We start from the raw sequence: 16,602 nt of genomic DNA, 5'->3' as shown, positions 1-16,602 counted from the left end.
GCTAGTCCTGATCTCTGAAACTTGTCCGCACCGACCACCCGTGGCAGGTGGTGGGTCGTCCCACAGATACTCATCCCAGGCAAAATCTGCAGCCAATTACTATATTTCGGTGCCATAAGCTCATACAGTACGCTGCCGAGATCCGCTCGCACAGCAATCGATGCTTGGCAAAACAAGATCCAGCGGGATAAGCACAGCAGTCATGGTCTCTTCAAAGTCCAGGCAACGCTTTAACCAACGAGCTCTCCAAAACCAGCAACCAGTGACTCTCTGCCACCATGCAACGAGCCAACGACTCTTTCAGTACATTCCATATGCTGCCGGCTTCTTTCACCGCGTCATCTTCAGTTACATCCCATATGCTGTCTCCCTCTCTTGGCTCGATTCATTCCAGTTTTCAGCCCAGTAGAAAGCGAATCGCTTCACTGGCACGTTACGTTTTCCGAGAGCTGACATGAAGGTGTTGGCTGATGGAAAGAAAAAGGTCGCACGTGGAGGCGATGCCAAGTGCCTGTACACGGGATTGCCCCCGGGTCGATATCGTTGAACAGGGAGCCGAATTATGCCGTGTCGGTTTGTTTCGTGGTGGGCTATGGCTATGCCCCTGATCTCATCGTGCTTAAAGAAGAAGAAGAAGAAAGCCTCAACTGGACAGCGTACATAGAAGAAGGGAGAACGGAAGACGGTCCTCCTGGACATCTTTTTAAGCCAACCAACCTAATCCTTAACTGTCCTCCAGACACACAAACTCCTCCCCTCCCTGCCACCTCTGTCCGAACTCTCTCTTCTCTCCCTGACCCTGCCAGCCTCCGTCGGTTTCTCTCTCGGTTCCCTTTCATCGATCCATTCCCTCCTGATTCCTAAACAAACTGCTGCTGCGCGCCCGGCTGCAGGAGCGAGCCACCGATCCAGGACCGTCTCGGTTGTTTTGGCCTTGGTTGACTTGGATTGATCGGCCATGTTCGTCAGGAAGCTTGTCGAGAAGGCCTCCAAGAAGGTGCGCCCTCTCCCTATCTCTCTCAAACATGTGATCCCGATTCTGCTCTCCGTTGCTACTCCGCCGTTCCTTTTCAGTTCAAGTTCTTGGTTGATGCTGTGCATAGAGATTATAGGACAAGAGTCAATTTCAGTTCGCAAGGGCGTGTACTAGAAATTCGGTGGTGAGGGGAAATACTAGTAGAATGGTTTCTCTTCTTGCTTTGGGGGCAGTTTCTCTTGATCTCCTCGCCTCTTTCTGCACAGCGCTCACCGGACTGAATTTGCACGCACTGGTAGTATTTCTCTAAGTTCTTCAGAAGAAAAAAGAAACTGCTTCGTCAAAAATGTCATTCTCCGTTCTTCTTTTCTTTAAACGGTTATAAACCATTTCTCTCGTGCAAAACAAAAGAATGTTGCCTCGTAGACGCCGTGCCGTATGACTAGCTTGACAGAGATGGCCGGAGCGTCATCGTTGTGCCGATCTTGACTCTGTTCAAATTTCAAACGCGCACGCGAAAGCTTGCTAGCCAGGGATGGAGCACACCTGCAGGGTCAGAAATTAAGGCGCATCACGTACTACTTGAAACCCATGTGATCTCATTAATGTCGACAAAATTTACCGTCACGGAGCACATTGTTGATTGACTCTTCGCGCGCAGGCATGATTATTCTCCTCTGTGGCCACAGTAAAAATGGCAGATAGTAGAATATTTTAGCAAGGCGATCGAGATGGATAAGAATTTTCGATTGACCAGGTCCAATGCATCCATAGATTGGATCATGGATGAATTACTGTAGTGCATATAGGTGGAGTTCAAGATAAAAATATCTTAGACTGGTTCTTCGAGATCAACGAGATTTGCTTATCTTATGCTTGGGTTCAGCGTATGGCATGCCGGCTTTGGAGTAGTCGTTCGCGCTTTGGCCATTTGGCTTCACTGGTCTGGCGCGCTGTCAGTTTCAGCATCTGTACCTTGGCCTTTAGGCACCGACCGTTTTGCGTCAACATCATACGTTTTTTTCTCCTTCTATTGATGTTTTGCATCATGGTTTCTTTGCATATTGTTCCGTGTAATCGAAGACTTGGGACTAGTATCATGTATCCATGGTTCATTTCTGACAGACCACTCTTGCCGAAGACAGGGATGATGGTCGATGATGATATGTGATTTGCATTTTTGAAAGGGAGAAAAATCTTAGTAAATGGGAGCAGGTCGTGTACTGACGGTGACACGGAGCTAGAGTATAGATACTAGGAAAGAAAAAGAATTGTTTGATATATGGAGTTAGGACTTGGGAAATATTTTTGTGTTTGAAGTTGAACTAACCTGACGCGTGTGCAAGCCCGTAAGCGTCATGATTTGTCAGATCTAATGGGATCACGACATCTGGTCGTTTAGATTGTACAAACATTAAGACGTGCTACGTGCTCATTTCGATGTGACTGGGCCATGTGCATGGTCGGTCGGGCTCATGGACCAGATGATTAGGAGTTCAGGACATGCTGACGGAGTATTAGAAACCATGCCTTTCCGTTCATTTATTTTTGTGAGAGCCCAGAGATTTCAAGTTTGAATGTGACTTTAGCATGCAACCGGTACTGCAAGCAACAATGACAAAAAGAGTGATCTGGTTCTGGATTGTTTTTACGACGTAGAAAAAATAGCTCCCGGCGAGGATCGAACTCGCGACCTTTCGCTTACGAAGCGAACGCACTACCACTATGCTACGGAAGCAGCCGCGCCTTGAATTTTAATATCTCGAGACTTATTAGTAATTCCTTGTAGCAGCACGGCAGCGTTACCGGCGGGCTGCGCGCCGAGGACGTGAGCCCGCGGCTCGCCTTCCACTACGGCGTCCCCGCCGACGCCGCCCTCCTCGCCTACGACCCCATCCTCCACGTCCTCGCCGTCGCCACCAGGTCACCCAGAGCTCTTCGCCCTCACCTCTCGCTTCCTCTCCTCCCTGCTGTCACTCACGCGCTTAATTTGCTACGCTGCGCGGTTGCAGGAATGGGCAGATCAAGCTGTTCGGCCGGGACAACACGCAGGCGCTGCTCCAATCCCCCTCCCCTGTCCCCTCCAAGTTCTTGCAGGTACTGCTGCTCTCCCATCCTTGTTCCAATCCTGTTGCTCTCTGTGTCGAATGCTGCATTGCAGAACTTGGATGTGAACTTAATCCGGCGGTATCCCGTTTCAGTTTGCCGATGGCCAGGGGGTTCTCCTGAATGTGAACACGCAGAATCAGATCGAGGCACGTTCATTCCCACACATTTTCTTGGTCAATTCAGTAAATGGGGTTCCTTTCCCGTGCGTTGTTAATTGACAGAAGGGTCATATGCAGGTTTGGGACATCGACACAAAGAAATTGTGTTTTCTGCATCCTCTAGAGAAGCAAATAACCGCATTTGCCGTGCTACAGAAGAGCTTCTACATGTAAGTGATGGTTACTGAATGCATTATGGTATGAAACCTGAGAGGTTATTCGCAAAAAAAAAAAATCGCAAAAAAAAGAAGAAACCTGAGAGGTTCAAGTTAAGTTGTGCTGATGAGAATTTTACGTTGTGCAGATATGTAGGAGATAGTGTCGGAAATGTATCCCTGTTGAAGCTTGACTTGGATCAGAGATGCCTATCTGACATGCCATATTGCATTCCTTTTGCTGAATCTTATGGTAGGTTGCTCTAACATATCAACAAATTTCTGTGTTGTTTGCTCGTCTTTCTTTTTCTAAGTGAGCGGCTCACTTTACTTTGCTTATCTATCCCGAAATGGCTTCCTTTCAATTTATAATTGTGTTTGAAATATTGTCCCCATCCAGATATTTGTTTAATTTTCAGAAACAAACTTTACAATATACTAATGCTAACCATTTTAACAAGAGCCGATGGAATTAGAAACTGAACATCAAATCTCAACTCAGTTTGATTTGTTACTGAAGGTTCCACGGCAAATGTGCGTAATGAGGTAGAAGTTTCATTTCTTTCGCCACAACCTTTGGCTGAATATAACAGGTGGGCCTCATCTCATTACTACTTAGTTTGGCATGAACAATTGGATTTTTCGGCCATGCTGTGTCCCTGTTAACCTTTCATAATTTATACCAATGTGTGTAGTCCTAATGAAATGTTTCACTCTCTTACTCTCAGGCTGCTCATTATCTTCAAAGATGGGGTTATTACTTTGTGGGATATTAAGACAAGCAAAGGGATATTTGTATCTGGTAGAACTATGCAACAACAATCACACCAGGAGGAGAAAAATGTAACATCATCATGTTGGGCTTGTACCAAGGGAAGTAAAATTGCTATTGGTTATGACAGCGGTGATATCTATCTTTGGGCTATTCCTGACATTTTAAGTGCACAAAATTCCTCATCTTCGAGTAATCAGAATCTACCTCTTCAGAGGCTTAACCTTGGATACAAGCTAGACAAGGTGCCAATAGTCTCTTTGAGATGGGTCGCTAGTAACGAAAAGTCTGGACGTTTGTATATTAATGGGTTCAGCCCAGAAGCATACCTATATCAGGTAGAAACACTGAACTATTCTCACATAGTGGTTTTATACTGTCTCCTGCCATATTTTGTGAGTGCCTGTTTTCCCTCCGCATATTACTTGCTAAATGATACTTTAGTTATTTGAACAGGCACCATGGCTTAGCAGACTTTAGCTTGTATCAAATAATTGGAGTAGTAAATTTCATCATACCTGCCTGCAAGGTTATCAAGAGCATAATTGTTTGTCAACAGTACACTCATTTTATTTTATTTTATCATGTTGGATCTCAAACTCTAGAATGATGGCATGCATTTGTGTTTTTTTAAGAGTATAAGGTGATTATTATCACACACAACACAACTGATACTTTTTTGAGCAATATAGATAAAGTATTTTTATTTTTTTTGTTCAGTGAGAACTGCCTCTTCATTCTGCCACGCATTTGTTGTTTCATGAACACAGGTACTGATTCTGAATGAAGAGAGTGAATCCCGAATTGTAAAGATGGTATTACCCTTCACAGAAGCTTGTCAAGGAATGGAGCTTGTTACAGGGCTTAGCGACCCAAATAAGCACAGACAAACTGTTCTTGTTCTCCTGTTGAAATCTGGACAAATCTATTTATATGATGATTCAGAAATCGAGCGCTACCTCCTTCATTCTCAGTCTAGATCACCACCAACACTTCCATATCATTCATCTGTAAAACAACCGTATAGTGATTCAGGCATTAACATTGCAAAGTTTTATACAACCGGCCCCACAGGACTAGCTTCTTTGGAGGAGGTATGTATAGATTTGTAAATTATACCTTGCAAACAATTGTGAACTCTCTGACCAGACAGCTTCATCTCTTAATGGACAGGATTATTTTTCATCATCCGTTTCCAAATATCCATGGTTGCTTTCAATGAAGGATAAAGGTCAGATTTCCGCAAGTTCTACCAACATCCATAAGACCAGAAACCTCTATATAACCGGACATATTGATGGAACCATAAGCTTTTGGGATGCATCATGTCCTCTTTTGCTGCAGATTTTTACGATAAAGCCACAGGTAGCTTCAAGTCACAATTATTTTAGTGAGCATTCCATGATCATGAATGTGCATACACTACTATGCTTTACTTTATTCTAATCACTTAGTACTAAATAATTCACAGAACGAAGACAATGCAGCAAGTGGCACCCGTATTACATCATTGCAGTTCGATATGCCCTCCAGTATTCTTATATCTGGGGATCAGAGTGGAACAGTAAGCTATTCCATGGCCCCAAGATTATTTCTAGTTTATGTGTTTGATACACTTCCAATGCATTAAAACCTCTTTCTTCTTTCTAGGTCCGCATAATCACATTCAAAAAGGACTCCGGTGACAATATATTATCCTTTTTACACGGTAACTAGTTTGCTCACCTTTTGAGTTAAACCAGCAGCTTTGTGTTTCTATCATGATACTAAGGTTTTTGATGTTCTGAAAGAGTTTGCATTAGCACATTAGATTTTATGCTATTATTGCAAATTTTTGAACTTTAGCAGACAAATTTTACATTTAGTGATTTCTTGGAACATGTTAACTATTGAATCGCAGTATACAGTTTATCTTTCCCAAGGGCAGGTTTTGATTCTAATACCACTTCCTTAAAAAGAACATTTTGCAGCTTATCTCAGATGATATATAAACCCTTCCGGTTAAAAATATTGATTATTATGATTGTATTAGCAACAATAGCATAAACAAAATTATCATGTTTATGCTTCCAGTTAAACCCTTCTAGGTAAAGAGTAGTGTGTCTGTCAACTACCATTTTGAGCACTATTATTAGCAGAGAAGAGCTAATGTAGTGTTGCTCCATTCTTTTCACAAAAAGGGGAAATATATAACGTGGAGTTTTAAGAGTGTGAATCTTTGATTGATATTGGTGTCTGCAAGGGAGATTATTTATAGATTCGATAAAAGAAAAACTAATGAATGGTTATCAGCACCACTTCCTGATTTTATCACCTGGTTGATGTATCTTACTAACTCTTCTAAGTCTAAGATTTATGAAGTTTATCTATGCTATTTTTATGAACATTTCGTGACTCATCAGCAAAACAAGGGGATAACAATAATGTCAGAAGTATAAAGCTCAAAGGAGCTGTGACCTCAACCTCTATGATCTCTAACTCGAAGCATTTTGCTGTTGGAACAGAAAAAGGAATTGTAAGAAATCTATCTGTTCATTTTGCAAACTTTTCCCCTGTTCTTAGAACTGTTAGCTCAAAGCATATTACCAGCATGTAATGGCACAATATGTTTATCAATTTGTCTGCAATAATAAAATTTGTAAAATATAACATAGTGCCAGTATATATTTGCTATGCTATCTCATAGAATGTTGAGAATAAAACGGTTGCAACTTACAAACAACATAAAATTTTGAGTAGCTTGTTAAGCAAAACATAGGTGACTTACTTGAAGACTCCATGTCTTTCCATTCATGATATGACTAATATCATGTATTAACGTGATGATTACTTTGTAGAGGTAGGATCAGTTACAGGCATATATCTCAAATTTGCTTCCTCGTATATTTTTTGTACCACTCAATATTTAAGCTCAATGTTTAATCAACGAAGTGACATATCCCAAATTCATGTTTCAGATATCAGTTATCAAAATAGAAGATGCTACTATATTGTATCAAAAACAGCTTGAGTGTCGGGTATCTGGTGGAATTGCCTCTCTGCAATTTGAACTCTATAGCCATAATGGCTACGATAAGGATCTTTTGATTGTGGGGATGGAAGATTCTTCTATTTCTGTTTTGGAAGAAGAAACTGGAAAACTTTTGAACGCTAACCCTGTTCAGACAAACAGACCCTCAAGAGCCCTTCTGTTGCAGACATTGGGTGCGCTATATGGCCTTGCATATTTGTCCATCTTGCTTTTGTAGCACTGGAGTATCTTTCTTTCTAAAGCACATAATGCCATTATGCAGAGTTATCTCCAAATGATGCATCAGTATCTGATAACCAAAATGCAGCATTGAAGGAATGGTTGTTGTTGCTTTGCACTGAAAATGCAATCCGCTTATTTTCCTTGAGCCATGCGATTCAGGTATTTCTATTACTAATTCTCAGAAGGTTTGCTTTTATGTGAGTGGCTGTACTTAATTATGGAGGTTTCCTTCGTGCAGGGAATGAAAAAGATAACCAATAAGAAGAAATTAAATGGTAGTTGTTGTTTTGCATCTCTTATCCATAGTCCTTCTAACATTGGACTTGTACTAGTCTTCTCCAATGGAAAAGTTGAAATAAGGTGAGGCCAGTTGAGTTGAAAACTTTGCGCGAGGGTATAGAAATGAAGTCAATAAAGTCCAGTGTATTTGTGAAACTGCAGATCCCTCCCAGATTTATCATTGCTAAAGGAATCCTCTTTGCGAGGTTTTGTGTATTCAAAAAACTTGAATTCCTCTAGTTCCATGACATGTTCATCTGATGGAGAAATGATCTTGGTATGGGCTGCACCATCCTTTTCCCTAACCCTTCACTTTTTGAAAGAAATTCTTTAGTAGCTTCAGTGTAGCTTCGTTCATGGTTTAAATGAAAGTATCTATACAAAAGTGTATTTGATTATACAGGTTAATGGAGAGGAGACCTACTTTTTCTCTACTCTTTGTCAGGATGATATCTACAGGTATACTAGCATTCTAGTATCTGGTTCATGGCTAGTTTGTAAATTTGGCAATGATGAGTTGTTTAAAATGTTTTCCAACATTGGAGCTTTGCAAGTTCTGCACTATAGACCAATTGGTTCATTTTTCATTTTTGAAATGCCTGGCACAGTGATTTCATTTTTCATTTCTAGAACTGAATTCACATGCACCTATTCTTTTTAGTGGTTCTTCAGATTGCTTTGTAGCATAGTTGTCTAAATACTGTGATTTGTACACAGGCATGTAGACAATATTAATACGGTGTACAGAAAAGACCACTTGCCAAGGGAAGAACCTTCCTATGTAGTGAAGTCTCCCAAAGAAAAGAAAAAGGTAATTAGTTAATCTCAGGGTCAGTTGAAGCCATCTGTGTATTCTTTCTGACAATGCGAACTCTACAGGGAATATTTGGAATGATTATGAAAGACACTAAAGGAAATAAAGCTAAAGAGAGTGATGCCATTAGCAATGAACAGTTCACCATGACAACTTGTGAAGAACTGGCTTCAGTATTCTCATCGGCTAACTTTACTCCACCATCTGAGAGAAGAAACAGTTCACTGAAAGATGATGAAAATATTGAGCTAGACATAGGTATATGCTATTTACAGTTCTAATAGGGCCACCTAGGTGCTAGGTGCCACACGCTCTAGGCACTACCACATTGCCCACTTAGCACCTATATTTTTCAGAATACTATTGCTATTAAATTACTTTTACTTGTTTAAGGGCCTAGTAGGTATACTTATGGTAATATTTTCTTTTTGAAGATGATATCGACATCGAAGACAACACACAGAAGCAGAAAGGACCACACTTCCCAGGACTAAGCAAACAGAAACTCAGCAAGGGGTTCCAAACTCTTAGAGGTCAGAAAAGTATAATAATAAGATGTTCAAGGTGTGGCTTTGTGAAATTAGCATTCTAGTAAAGCTATTTGAATGTTCATGTTGTTGAAACGTTGAATGTCCAGGAAAATTGAAGCCCAGAACAGAAGAAAAGGTGAATTCAGGGAATACGAAACCTGAAGATGAACCATCGATTAGACAAGTCGACCAGATAAAGATGAAGTATGGATATGCAACAACTGATGTGAGTGCAAGCACCAGTAGCTCATAAAATGAGTTTACCCTCTATAACTAGGCCTGCAACATTTATATACATCGATGGGCACATCTATTGCTGATTGTTGAGCACCTGTATGGAATTACATGAGTAATGCATAGAATAATGCAGAATATATAAGTTAATTCCTCTAAAAAAATATATAATAATTAGTGTATGCCTTCCCTTACCATTCCTTTAATGTTTACCTGAACAGGACTCAACCAGTGTTCCAAAAATGATAGGGAACAAGCTGCAGGAGAACATCAAAAAGTTGGAGGTAAACATCTTTTGCTTCCCTAATAATAGTATGGACTAGTATTATGCTCGTTCCTATTACCATGCCGCTCTGAACAGGACCAGAGGACCTACCATACATTTTAGTTTTGGACTCTTCTGTTACGTACTCGTTCGCAGTTTACATACATTCTTCAAAAATTCCCAATTTCCATGCCAGGGAAGACTCAGGAAAGACCCGTACTGAAACGGTATTAAAATGTACCAATGTACTTCTCGCAGGGCATTAATCTTAGGTCTGCAGATATGGCTCATGGTGCTCAATCCTTCTCGGCAATGGCAAAGGAGTTGCTGCGGAACACAAAGAACGAGAAAGGCTCGTCATGACGTCATAGCAATGCCTATATTCATTTCACCCGCTCATGTTGTAAAGTCCTCTTCATCTATGTGGATTTGACCAAGCTCAACTACATGAAAATATTGTAGTGTTGCCTTGCAACGATTTTGTTGTAAATAACAAATATAGGATCATAGTGGGAACCATACGTCATTTGCCAGATCTTGTGTAAACTTTCTTGCTTTGCATCTGGCGAGGTTGAAAGCTCCCCCTGCTGCTTTCCTAATCCCAATTACCGATTCTATGATCCTACCAAAGTAGAACTTGAGCTACAAAATTTTAGAGCAGAGAGCAAGGGTGGAGCACAAGATGACAGAACAGATACAATGGAGTAAACAACTGAGGACTTAACTACATGAAAATATTAGTGTTGCCTTGCAACGATATAGGATCATAGTGGGAACCATACATCATTTTGCCAGATCTTGTGTAAACTTCCTTGCTATATTTGCATCTGCCGAGGTTGAAAGCTTCTCCCTGCTACTTTCCTAATCCCAATTAGCAATTCTACGATCCTACCAAAGCACAACCTTATAGCCCAGCTACAAAACTTCAGAGCACAAGAACAGAACAGGTATATAATGTGGAGTAAGGGCGAATGGACAATCACTATAAACCAAAACAGAACGTATAACAAGGGTGGAGCACAAGAAAGATGAATCAGAGGGGAAAAAAAGCAACAGGAGTGATCAGATAAGGAAAAAAGAAGCAACAATATAAGTGAGGAAAAAACATAGCCAGGAATTCAATGCAACAGGGGCACGACAATATAGAAAACAATTAGTAGCAAACGAACTGCGGGTGAGTCATCAGATCAGTGGATAAAAGCATGCAGATTAACTGTTTACACATGCTGCAGAGGTCGGCAGAAGAAAAAGCAGTCAAGAGTATTCAGCTTTTTCTTCGCTACTAATTAATTAAACAGACACCTTCAGGTGCCACAGCCCTGAAGTATCATCTAAACATTCTCCATACGACATAACATTACATGACAAGGGCAGCAACGCAGCAAGCTAAGCTATAAGCAGCAAAACACAGATTTGCATAGCTGCCGTTCCCTAAGCTACTATTTAATCCTCATCCTCCTGCGATGAACAAATTAAACATAAGTTAGCAACGCTTTGAAAAATCCATCCACCCTGCAGTGTAAGGATGGCCTACCTACTATGGTGCATAAATGTTATATACCTCATTAGCACCATCCTCCTCGCCATCATCCTCAACATCAGACTTGGACTTGTCAGAACCTTCTCCTTCCTCCTCATCACCATCAGTTTTGGCCTTCTTGGAGCTAGTGCTCTCCTGATAAATGGAACACATCACCACAATATTAGCAAAAACTGAGATACTTAAATACAAAGTACAAGGTCAAGCCAAGAGATTCATGCCGGTCACAATCCTACCTTCTTTTTCGCAGCCTTGTTCTCTTGGACCTCCTGCTTCTTGCCGCCATACTTCGCCTTCTCCTAAACAAGGGATGAATTATTCAGTTTAGGACCAAATATTTTGCCTTTCCTTTACTCAATGGGTGCTACAGTTACGTGACAGCTAGGTGACACTATGGCTCGTGGAGGATAATGTATTTCCATGTTCAATTTGCTGCCCCTGGACGATTTTTTTAACATGATAACATATTACCAGAGACTGGTGGCATTATCCTTTTGGGGCAAAGGGGGCAGGTTGGGTGCTATTCTGGCAGGTTACATAACACTGCAAATCAGACAAACCTCATCCAAGTTCCAACATAGCACGCGCACATATTTCCATGTTGGCAAACATAGCAATGGATACCAGTGGAATTATCAATTTGGGGCGACAGAAAGTTGATTGAGTGTTATGTTGGCAAGGGTACATTCTCAAGTTGCACTATAGCAGGATACATCGAAACATAACAGCAAGGAGCAAATTTCCCCACACATTAACTACATGGTGAGTTCTATCATGGCAAGATGCTGCGAAACATAACGAGGCGGGAGCAAGTTTACTCAATATTAATTACATAAGCAGGTCATACTATGGCAAGATGTGGCGAAAACGGCACATGAACAATTTCCCCACATATTAATTACATAAGCACTATAAAAATCAGACAAACCTCATCGGACATAGAGCGCCACTTCTCCCCGGCCGCCTTGGTCACCTACAAGCAAAACAAACAACCATCACATGCACGTACTTATGAGCCATCAGCCCTAGAAATGAAACCCTAGATGCAAACTTGCAAAATGTTCGTAGGAGAGGAGCGGTGACTCACGGCAGCGACGCCCTTGGCCTCAGGGTGCTTCTCCATGTACTGCGGCCTGAACTCAGCTCTGCGCAATTTCAAATGAAAGGGAAACAAAAAGTTCAGAAACGGGTAGACGTCTAGATCTGGAGGCACGAGAAGGGGGAGCGGGGCTTACAGGAAGGCGAAGAAGGGGGTGGGTGCGCGCTTCGGCTTGGCGACGCCGCCGGTGGCCTTCTTGCGCTTGCCGGAGGCCTTGAACCTGCATCGACCCACCACGCGCGAGGGCAGGAACCGTGAGCAGTTAGATGCGAATTTACAACCGGATGCGATGAACAAAACCGCGAGCGAGTAGGAGACGAGAGAGAGAGCAAGGAGGAAGGGAACTTACGAGGCGTCTCCGTCGGACTTGGACCTCATGGCGGCAGGCGGGCGCGCGGCGACTAGGGCTTTGCGGAGTGTTAGGGCAGAGGCGTGGAACAACTGCGGGTTGGGGGTGTTGTGTGGGAGGAGCGGAGGGAACGGGAAAGGGAAGGGGGGAGTTGTAGGTTTGGGGGCTGCGCGTGCGAGCCTGCGAGGCGGAGAAGCGTGGAGCGGAGTGGACGCGTGGGGCGGGGCGTGGCCTGGGGTGTCGTCATCGGTTCGGTTGCGCTGGCTGGAAACCTGGGCCATGGGCTGAGAAACTGAACGCTCCACACGGCAGCCCGCTTGGGAGCCCAGTGAACTTTTGCCTGTTCGGGATTCCGTGGAGCAACACCTTTTTTTTTTTGACTCGTCGGAGCAACACCGGCTGGGGCATTCGGTCTTTTTTCTTCTTCTATACAATAAGCCTGAGCAGGTGTATCATCCATAAACCCTAAAAAAAAAAAGAAGTGGGACATTATTTGGTCTTCGATGATCGGTCTATTTTGTGTTCAATTCGGTCTTTTGGGTACATTCTTCAAAAACAGTGATATGAATTATTATTCATTTATTTGACGAACTAAGTATAATTGATCCAAAAATTGTCAAGGCAACCCGATAAAGAAAGTTACATAAAAACCTTTGAAGCAAACTTTTCTAGATGTGTAATTCACATCTTGATTTTTCTCAAAATATCTGGTGATGAAACAATAGAAGACCAAACATGCACGAAAGTGGACTACATTTTCCCTAAAAAAAAAGTGGACTATGTTTTACAAAGCCGCATGAGCCGCCCACCTCAACGGGTGAGGACCTGAGATCGTTGAACGTACGGTGGCAAGACACACACCACCTTGCAATACTAGTTACCAAACCGTTGAATCGTCACGAAACCAATGAGTAAGATGATTAAAATCATGAAAATACGAGCCATGAGATCAACAAGTTTCATGGAGTAGACCATGATAGTTGCAACAAAACAGGGACAGAGCTGGAAGACCTTTTAATCTGTGCTCACCACCTTCACATGTCGTCATCAAAGACACATAGAATCTTACGATAAAGATACTAAAACAAAAGACTGGACATTGATTAGTGGTTCCCTCCCCTCTGATACCGATTGGGTTGTCAGAAATGAGAAAAACTAGTGGAGATTGGACCGGTGGCATTCCTTCGGCTGTTAGGGTTTGCTCCCTGTCTCTCTTCCGATAACTGATCGACCTCCCACTGCACGGGTAGCATCTTTTCGGTAAATGGGTGTAACAGTCCAAGAGCAACATTTACATTTAAACTCTTTGTGTGGACCTGTTTGTAATTTATTTCTTGTTGCATAACATTTTACATTTGCATCCATGCCATGTCATCACTTCTTTGTTTCACATAAAATTTGAAAATTACATTTTAACTTGTGGTTTGAAATCTTGTTGTTTGTTTTTGTTAGAAGATTCAAATATGAATCATCCTTCTTTGAGTTTGAATTCCTTTTCCTACATTTTTCAAATGATATTCAAATGGGTTTTGTTTCAAACCTTTAACTCCATTTGAATATTTCCAAATAGCAGTGCCATATTTGAATTCTTCTACTTCTCAGCTTTTCAAAATGGTATTTGAAATTTGAATCCAAAAACTATTTGCAAAAGCAAAAACAGAAGAAAAAAAAGGAAAAAAGAAAAGAAAAGCTTACCTCTTGTTTCGGCCCGAGTCGGCCCAGCCGCCTCGGCCTCTCCCTTCGCGCAGCCCAGCAGCGCCCGCGGCCCACTTCTTCCGCGCGCGCCCCGCCGCCCAGCGCGGCCCAACTCCACCGCGCGCCGCCCGCTTTGCGCTTCCCCGCGTTGAAGGAGTGTTTCGCGAAATACACGTTCTCTCAAAGAGCTTTCTTCAACCTCTGCTTTTCGTTCTCCTGGCCGATGGAGCCCCCTCCGCGCCACGTCGTCATTGACAGCGACCGCTGCCTCCACTCCACCTTTATAAGATGCACCGCGCCTCCTCCCTTCCCCAGCGCCAGGCAAACCCTTGCTAGGGTTTCCTCTCCCTCCTTCTGCGCGCCGCCGTCGCCTTCTTCCCGGGCCGTGGACGCCGTCGCGCCGCGCCGCCGCCTCCGACCGAACCACGACGAACCGCACGTGTCACCTTGTTCGCCCGGAGCTGCTCTTCGTCTGGACGCGAGGAATCGATCAGAGATCGCCTACGTCGCCGCCTAGTTCGTCTTCCCCAACTCCGGCCGCCGCCCGTCTCCGACGAAATTCCGACGAGCACGTCCGTGTAAACCACGTCAGCTTCCTCTCAAGTCACCGGGGTGAGCTCCTCTCTCTCCCGCCTCTTTCCGCGCATGCTTTCGTGCACCGTAGCGCCGCCCGCGTGCTCCGGCTTGCCACCGGCGAGCTGCTGCTCGTCGTTGCGCCGCCGTTCTCGCTAAGGACCGTGTGGTGGCCTTCGTGCCACCTAGCTTAACTCCGCGTGCCGCCGTTTTCCTGCGCTAGCTAGTTCCTCCGCCGCATCGTGTGGTCACACAAGCTGCTAGTTTGGGTTAGTTCAAAAGGACACACGCCCTTGTTATGTTAAGATGCGAATTCTTATCGCAGTGGCCTGCTTCCTCAGCGTTGGATCTGATCGGCGCGGGTTCGAGTTCCCCCTCGAGCAGGTTAAAACCCCGTTTTTTTGGGTTTTCACCGGCCACTGACAAGTGGGCCCCACAAACCCACCTGTCAGTTGCCTGGTGCACCGCTGCACCCGGTGGACCAAGTCCATGCGCTGGATCCGCATGGGCTTTCCTTGTTGGTTTTGTTTAAATTGCAGAAAGTTGTTTTATCTTGTTTAAATCCTAGTAATTGCATGCTATATCCAAATTGAGCAAACCATATATGTTTTGGAATCAGAAAAATGCAAGGGATTTAACTGTGCAATTAGATTTACATTTTTAAGTTTCAGATTTCAAATCTGTCCCAGATTTGAAATTCAAACGTATGTACTTGTTTAGTTTCTAATTTAAAATTGGTAACTCTTCTGTAATTAGTGTAAACATCAAAGTTGATCACTGTAACTGGTAGAACACAGTAGCATACTTGGTTAGGCCATTTGTGTATTTTAGAGCTACTGTTTATCATGTTCTAATCACCTAATGGTTAACTTTGTTGCTAAATGGAATCATTTCACTTGCATATTGTTGCATCGTGTTGTCACATGCCATCTCATGTTGTATTGTGCATTGCACCTGTGAATGGTTACTTATTTGCGTATTGTGTGATTTGGTTCTTTACGATAGCGACTCCGACTTACTCTGCCAACGATCCGGGTTCCCACACTTCTTCGGATCCCCTCTCTCGGTGCCCAGCGACCGAGAATCCAGGCAAGCAGCCATTCCTTGAACATATTGATTATATCCAATGCCTCTCTCTCATTCTTGCATTAAGTTACGTTCTCGGTTCTTGTCACGATGCCTCTAGGATTGCATAGCTTTAGTCAGCTCTACTCAAATGCCTGTTGTCTTGTTCCTTATCCTATCACCATGTCACATGTTTGTTATTGCCCTAGTTGGTCATTAGAAGTTTGCTTAGATTGCTAGTCTAGTGTCCTTACTTGGGGTTATACAATTGCTACATCCACATGCTACTTTCTGTATGTATTTGCAATTATTAAGTTGACCTGTTATTACCTGCACAAGGCAACGATGGGAGGCCGTGCTAACGCATTAGTGTTTTGTTCCATTGGCGCCGACTTAAGGACTGAGTTCTCGTTTTCGCCGACCCAAGAAACTTCGCGCTAACTGCTCGTGGGAGAATATATGGGTTCTCTCTCGGCTTAGTACTCGTTTCATAGCTCTTCCAAGGGCCACATAGTTCGGGCGTTCCATTTGGCATATCGCATATACATTGTTGTTGTGTTTGCAGATTTGTTGGTACTTTGCATACATATAGGACTGCGGCACACGTCTGTAGTGGTCATTCTGCGGACACTGAACCACTACCAGCTGTTCCCGCAACTCTTGAGTCCGTACGACGCTTCAGCCGGGCTCTCGTTTTCGGATTAGACTCAGTTGGGTGGTTTCCTGGATTAGTTGT

At 43.2% G+C, this 16,602-nt stretch overlaps 2 protein-coding genes and 1 non-coding gene across 3 annotated transcripts; 1 reads left to right on the top strand and 2 right to left on the bottom strand.

Annotated features, from left to right (window-relative positions):
• The first annotated feature begins 664 nt into the window (after positions 1-664).
• On the top strand, positions 665-10,150 carry LOC100825373. The gene is made up of 24 exons (XM_010241963.3): positions 665-997; positions 2,769-2,899; positions 2,989-3,073; positions 3,178-3,231; positions 3,322-3,413; positions 3,548-3,651; positions 3,919-3,991; positions 4,127-4,508; positions 4,941-5,264; positions 5,344-5,535; positions 5,642-5,734; positions 5,821-5,878; positions 6,573-6,685; positions 7,128-7,374; positions 7,464-7,582; positions 7,662-7,783; positions 7,865-7,979; positions 8,106-8,161; positions 8,420-8,513; positions 8,582-8,774; positions 8,951-9,049; positions 9,154-9,272; positions 9,502-9,564; positions 9,804-10,150. Exons 1-24 carry the CDS (start codon positions 959-961, stop codon positions 9,906-9,908), a joined length of 3,072 nt encoding a protein of 1,023 aa, XP_010240265.1. The 5' UTR covers positions 665-958; the 3' UTR covers positions 9,909-10,150.
• On the bottom strand, positions 2,643-2,714 carry TRNAT-CGU. Its single transcript has one exon. It is a non-coding gene; the product is annotated as a tRNA-Thr (tRNA).
• Positions 10,151-10,698: 548 nt separating the features above from the next.
• On the bottom strand, positions 10,699-12,741 carry LOC100825064 (DNA-binding protein MNB1B). The gene is made up of 7 exons (XM_003580286.3): positions 12,534-12,741; positions 12,321-12,404; positions 12,173-12,230; positions 12,014-12,058; positions 11,322-11,384; positions 11,107-11,220; positions 10,699-11,003 (listed from the first exon to the last, which is right to left on the bottom strand). The coding sequence occupies exons 1-7, from the start codon at positions 12,560-12,562 to the stop codon at positions 10,989-10,991; spliced, it is 408 nt and encodes a 135-aa protein (XP_003580334.1). The 5' UTR covers positions 12,563-12,741; the 3' UTR covers positions 10,699-10,988.
• Positions 12,742-16,602: the final 3,861 nt, after the last annotated feature.

This window comes from Brachypodium distachyon, chromosome 5, assembly GCF_000005505.3.
Source record: "Brachypodium distachyon strain Bd21 chromosome 5, Brachypodium_distachyon_v3.0, whole genome shotgun sequence".
NCBI lineage: Eukaryota > Viridiplantae > Streptophyta > Magnoliopsida > Poales > Poaceae > Brachypodium > Brachypodium distachyon.
This window is presented reverse-complemented; position numbering and strand designations above follow the sequence as displayed.